Source organism: Podarcis melisellensis (assembly GCF_964234715.1).
Source record: "Podarcis melisellensis genome assembly, chromosome: 6".
In the NCBI taxonomy this organism is placed as follows: Eukaryota; Metazoa; Chordata; class Lepidosauria; order Squamata; family Lacertidae; genus Podarcis; species Podarcis melisellensis.
This window is the reverse complement of record NC_138538.1, coordinates 75,344,994-75,351,819: the sequence shown is the minus strand read 5'-3', so window position 1 is coordinate 75,351,819 and position 6,826 is coordinate 75,344,994. Positions and strand designations below refer to the sequence as shown.

Genomic DNA, 6,826 nt, shown 5'->3' with positions numbered 1-6,826 from the left:
AATTGATAATATGCACAACAGGGATGTGGAATCTATGGCCCGAGAGCCAATATTGTGTCCCCAATTTGGCCTGCCAGGCAATTTCAACTAAACCATGCCCACGTGCTTACAACAGTAAATGGGGTGGCAGGACATGGTTTAATCCTGCAGGAACAGGATTGTGCATCCCAGGCAGCAGGATTTAAAAAGAGATGAGCAATCTTGCTGTAGTCTTATTGGGTGGGGGAGATAAATTTGCCCTTGAGGCAGATTCTGATAAGGATCTGTGCCATGGAGCCAAAAAGGTTTTCCACTTCTATACACCATGCCCAATGAATACTAATGAATAGGGTGCTCACTTTAGTGTCTGCAGCAGTGGCAGGGATATCACTGTCCTGTAGGCAAAAGATGCATTTGAATGTTGCATGTCTTACCACTAAGTTGTTTTGACCTGTCCTGGGACTTTAGGTGAAATGGGTAAGAAATCAAATAATACACATTAAGTTTAGAATTCCTTTATTAAATCCATTTCACAGCCAGAAATTTATTCATTTACCGTCGTGTTCATTTTTACTGCTGTGTTCATTCTTACCTGTGGAATTGCACACACTATTCTGCAGCATTATGAAAATGTACAGCACAACCATGAATGCCATAGTAGACAACTTTGCTAAGTCCCCAGTAATGTGGATGGTATCCAACTAACTTAAGTTCACTGGGTCTACTGAGGATGACTGAGAATGGGTACGATGCAGTTGGCTATCACCCTATTTTATATACATGTAAAGTTTTGTTGGAAACCAGAACTGCAAAGGGCAGATCAATTGGCATTAGCATAAACTGAGAGGTAGAAGGCTTAGTCACAGCTTTTTGGTGAAGATACTTTTTAACATTACAGTGCTAAAAGATAGTATATTTTGAAACCTTGGCATCCACATTTGCATGACATATTTAATACTATGTTGCCTCAAATTGGGAATAATTCTCATCTAATTGGCTTTAAGACTTCGTTTCTGCTGATATTTAGTAGATAACTACAGCCAGCTAGAGATCCCATTGCTGCAGCCTCAAAATGTATAGCAATGGGTCTAGTACTAAGACTCATTTAAATCAGCCCAATTATTTGACCCATTGGTATGTAAAAAATATGAATATGGGCAGAAGAGGATAAGCATAGATGCTACCACTGTAGCAGCTGTAAATAACTACTTGGTCTGCTACCTGTAACTTAATATGCTAATAATAATTTTTACATTTATAAACTGGTAACAATTTATGTATCATTAGCCACACCAGTATTAACTTTATGGCAAAAGTACCGTATGTGACAGCTAATACTGTTGAAAAATAGGTTCAAGTTCACAAGAATTATTACCTGGTGGTTCAAAACCTTGAGCTATGTTTGAGGTGCATTTCTACACTTACCCCCACATAAGCCGCTTAGCATAATGGGAATTAATATCTGCATATCAACTTCAGCAGCTGACATGTTATTTGTGTAGTTTCAAGCAAAAAAACAAACCCAAAACATGTTAACCATGCTAAGCATGGAATATATACACACATGCATGTTCAGAAATCAGTTTGGGACATCCAGGTTTGCTGGATTACAGCCATAGGAGCCATCTCAGCATGCAAACATGCATGGCATTTTGATGAGCAACTGTTAACTGCTTTAATTAAAGTTTGTAACCCTTAGCCCATTAACTAGGAACCAAGTTCCACTGCATAATAGGATTTGCTTCTGAGTATGTCTTCATAAATCACAGCGCAAGTTTTCCAGCTATTTTTAAGTTGTAAATTTAAATTTTCAAGCTAAAATTTAAAAGTGAAAACTTGCTGTTTTTTTAAAATCACAATAAGGGAAACTGGGCTTTTAGCTGTAAGTCAGTTTCAGCTACCCTACCCAGTAACCATGAAAATTGGAGCATTCTATCTCCATCCTCTCTCACATATTCAGAACTACAGTATCTAGGGCATAGCTGTCAACTTTTCCCTTTTCCTCCGAGGAATCCTATTCGGAATAAGGGAATTTCCCTTTTTAAAAAAGGGAAACGTTGACAGCTATGAATTCTAGCCTTCTAAATGTTGCTGTATGACAACTCCTGTTATCTCTAACAATGGAGTATACCGGCTGTAGCTAATGGGAGCGAGACATTGGCAAAGCAACAGGTTGACCACCCCTCTGGTGTATGAGGGGAATGTGCTATTATAGTAAACCTGGTTTGAAACACATTAGATGTGCCTGTGTATAAAAAACTCAAATGTTATTAATTTGTGTAGTAGAATAACAGCGATTAACGAAGTCCCCCAAATTGGATATAATGAGTCCTTTTACAAACATGTATGCATGTAAGTGGCTACATGGCCTCAAAACTGGTTGCTAATAGGCCTAGGCACTTGCAGGGTTCGTGTTACATAAATAATCCAGAGGGGAAAGCTGGTGCCTTTCAGCCCTCTTGAGCTTGTGTTTTTGCAGTTTTGAATTATGAAGGCTAGCTGCTACAACAAACAAACAAACCCTGATCTGAACTTAAAATTAATTCGCAAAGTGAGAAAAATTAAAGAATTTGGAAGCAATATACATTTTAGATGCCAGTTAATTTTTGTTGAATAAGTACAAATAAGGCACAAGAGTCTTCACTTACACCCATTTAAAAATATTGTCTAAATAACAGCATAGTTTGCTGTAGCAAATATTCCATTTAACTGACATATCCAAGGCAGGACTCAAATACTAAATACACAATTCAATTCATAACTTCATGAATCTTTTTTCTTTTTAAAATATTACCTTTAGGCTAGCAGTCATTAAGACATAGTATCAAATATTGGTAAATATAAAATCTGAATTTGTTGCAAAAAGAAAATTGTGCAGTATAGATGGCTGAGGAGATTCAGGCAAGTTTTAAGTTATCCACCATCTTAATAAACCAAGTTATTGCAATTTATTGGAGCAAAGAAAAGCATTCTGCTCATATTAAAAAGTCACATACGAATGTTAAAAACTGTTCATTCAAAACAAGCTGGGAAGAAACATCAATCTCCTTTTTCTTTAGCAGTGTATTGCATTTCCCCCTGTTTAATGCTGTTTAAGACACTGGTGTTACGTTCTAGTTTTCCTTTTATCTTCAAAAAGACTCTTCAGCATGTAAACTTGGACAGCTGACACCACCACCATTATTGCAAGGTTGACCATGGACCAGAAGTTTACCCTGTCAAAGTTGCTTTCTTGTATGTTTCTATCACGAGCTTCAAATGCTTTGAGCAGGGTCTGAATATGGATACTTTTGCTTAGCCTGGACTTCACACTGTTGACCGATTCCTGATAAAGATCAAAACACTAGTTTTAGAAAAATAAAAGAGAAGCACACAATTCAACACAACAGACTCATCTACAAAATATAGCAATGACCTTGGGAGCCTCAACTCCTTGCCACCGTGCTTAGTTCCAAAGCCTCAAAATGAGAACTTGCATCTGTTACTTCCAAAGCTGAGGTATGTACACTTCCCAGAATTTAGAATTTAGGCTATATATTTAATCAATAATACAGTTATCACAATTAAGGCCACTAGAGATAGTTGTGCAGCTTTCAATAGGGTGATCATTACCAGACAGAGCCATTCACTCCATAGCTTTTTAAAAAAGGATTGTAGATACATACCAGAATATCTTCTAGCTTCATATCCAGAAGATCTGTGCCAGTGATATACTTCTTCCAATCTTCCTCTTCATCTCCCATGTTATCCAATATCAGTTCAAAGAAAATCACCTTATCTGACAGAGTGCTGAATGTGTTGTCAAAGCAGAACATATAGTCACCATCCTCTGTCTCCACCCTGTAAACACAAAAGACATTACACTTTAATGAGGGCAGGAAGGGAAGAGGTAACAGAAAAATCCCCTCCGGTGAAGTCCCATTCATACATTTCAGGAATGAAGTCTTAATTACTAAGCTCTTAGAATGCCACTAAAAATGGTTTAACTAACATTTAATGAAATCATTTAAAAACTTACGTATGGACTCCATCCGATTTTCTCTGTTCAAAAACCAGTGCTTCACCTTTTGGTGATAATAGATGGAAATCAATATCTAAACCTCCTCCATCAAGAACCTGTAAAGTCAACAAACAGCGTATATGAGCAAAGTGTAATTTCTGTTGAAAAAGGCAAACCTAAAATGAATAATGTTTAATATTCAAATCTTACTTGAAGACAAATCCACATGAATCTATATGAATACTGAGATGTTATCTAAGATTACTACTATGTATTTTAGCTTTTTAGGAAACTATAGATACAGTTGGCAAAAGTAGTTTGTTTAAAGATTTTTTTACCCTGCTCTTTGGCCAAAAAGTATCCCACAGCAGCTTAGAGATCAATAAAAATCAGGACTATCCCTGCCCTCAAGCTTACAATTTAAAAAGCTGTGACACAAAAGGAAAAAAGATGGGGAGGAACAAAATAGCAAACCAGCTGGAATGGAAACAGTTCAGAAACATAAGTCAAAAGGAGGTGGGTGATCTCTCAGCAGAGCTGACAGAGCTGCTTCCCATTTCTCTATATTGTAATCTTATTCAATGCATTCAGATAGTGCTTGGTACTTCAGTACTCACTCACAACCACACCACTAAAGAACAAACGGCTGCATTCATAGACAAGATGTTTTAAGAAAGAATGTCAGTGTACGTAAGACCTTACACCTTTGAGTAGCAACTGTGATCTCCAGGAACATTTAACACAGTTTCTAGATTACAGTTTGAAGACCTCTTCATTTTTTTTATAAATATTACTTGCCTTTGGAAGATATGCTGACAAAAAGGATGAAAAGCAAGTAAAAATAAATGCTCTCATTATTATTACAGTGGACGCTCGGGTTGCGAACGTGATCCGTGCGGGATGCACGTTTGCAACCAGCGTCTGTGCACGCGCAGGTTGTGATTTGGCGCTTCTGGTCATGCGCAAAGCGTGATTTAGCGCATGCGTGACCACTGAAACCTGGAAGTAACCCGTTCTGGTACTTCCGGGTTTCGGTGGTCCGCACCCTGAAAAAATGCAATCTGAAGTGGCTGTAACCCGAGGTATGAGTGTATAATTATTTACTTCCCAATATGATGATGGAATCCTCAGGCTCCTCTGAATGCAGCCCTCCATGCTCTTCTATCTGGTCCTTGGGCCTCTCTCCAATGCATGCCCCCTCCTCACACTCCTAATTTCTACACCCATACATCATGCTCCATTAAATACCACCACAGGAACATGTACCAGTTGCATTCCATGCAACTAGAGCAGAAATGCTGCTCATTTCCACCTTGTCTCAAACCTCCATTCAGCACTATTTCAACATATTTGGCTTACGTGGCTCTAAATAAATTTCAGAAGTCCTCTGTTTGGCTAAGGTCATCAGATCAAGCTCCCAAACCAGTTTGACCCAGCCTTTTATGACATTTATTTAGCCTGTTTCCTCCATGTAAAAACAACAACAAAGAATTGTCATTCTGAAGCTAGAGGGAAGTAATACTCACATGGCTTTCTTTCTGGCCCTTCCGAACTACAGTGGTACCTTGGGTTACATCTGCTTCAGGTTACAGACTCTGCTAACCCAGAAATATTATCTCGGGTTAAGAAATTTGCTTCAGGATGAGAACAGAAATCGTGCTGCTCTGGCGGTGTGGCAGCGGCAGGAGGCCCCATTAGCTTAAGTGGTGCTTCAGGTTAAGAACAGTTTCAGGTTAAGAACGGATCTCCGGAACGAATTAAGTACTTAACCCAAGGTAGCACTGTATACCCTAATGTTCTGATCCTGCAGGTATATCCAAATATTCAGGTTGGTACTTTGAGGCTAAAGGTGACTTTCATGCCACCCCACCCCACCCGTTTTACTTCACGGCAACAGAAAACACAGCATATGGCTTTCCTCTTAAGGACCCAGCGTTACTACCTCTACCAGACTATGGAAAAACAAAATGCAAATTACAATCCGAAGCAGGCTTCCCTGGACATAAGCCTCTTTGCATACAGTGCTAACAGACACAGGTCTGCATACTGGAGTCCCAAACAATACCTCCCAGGAGTGATGGTGGACGGGTCTCCTTCTTCGGTGGTTTTAAAGCAGAGATTGGCTCGCCATCTGTCACGTATGAGATTCTCGCCTTGCAGGGGGGTGGACTTGATGACCCTTGGGGTCCCCTTTCCAACTCTATGATTCTATGTGGCTGTGCAGCAAGTAAGGGAGGTTCAGAAAAGGCACACACATTTTTCCTTCCTGACATGCAGGGCGTTTGTGTGCGTTTCCACTCGCTTTGCAGGAGGCATCCTGACTGCAGCCGAGGGAATGGATTTCCCTACGACTCGAACACGCGAGCTGGTCCTCGCCCGGACACGAGATTGCACGTTGGGCGCGGGTGCCCGCGTTCACACGTGCGCTCCTACCCCAAGCAGTTGAGGAAACTCGGAAGGGCACCGGTTCTCTCCCTCACCTGATACTCGATCTCCAGAGAGGCCTCCTTCTGCATGCTCTGGAAGAAGCACTCCTTGCGGCCGGCGGGCAGGGTGAAAGTGAAGTCGCTGTCCAAGGCGGTGGCGAAAGCCGAGGCGCCCGGCGGAAGCAGCAGCAAGAGCAGCGGCAGGAGGGAGGCCACCAGGCACCGCCGCATCGCCGCCTCGCCCTCGAAACCCAGGAAGCGGGAAATTCCGGAGGAGACAGCACCTCCTCGCCGTCCGCTCTCGCTCCCTCGCTCGACTCAGGTCTTCTGAGGCGAAGAACGAGGCTGGGTACCCACAATGCACGGCGCGCCGCAGCTCCGCCTAGAGGAGGAAAAAGCGCGAGGGGAGCGACTTCCCCTC

At 41.3% G+C, this 6,826-nt stretch overlaps 1 protein-coding gene across 1 annotated transcript; it reads right to left on the bottom strand.

Annotated features, from left to right (window-relative positions):
* Positions 1-478: 478 nt before the first annotated feature.
* On the bottom strand, positions 479-6,734 carry TMED5 (transmembrane p24 trafficking protein 5). Its single transcript, XM_081916101.1, has 4 exons — positions 6,460-6,734; positions 3,998-4,095; positions 3,645-3,819; positions 479-3,304 (listed from the first exon to the last, which is right to left on the bottom strand). The coding sequence occupies exons 1-4, from the start codon at positions 6,634-6,636 to the stop codon at positions 3,086-3,088; spliced, it is 669 nt and encodes a 222-aa protein (XP_081772227.1). The 5' UTR covers positions 6,637-6,734; the 3' UTR covers positions 479-3,085.
* Between the last annotated feature and the right edge of the window lie 92 nt (positions 6,735-6,826).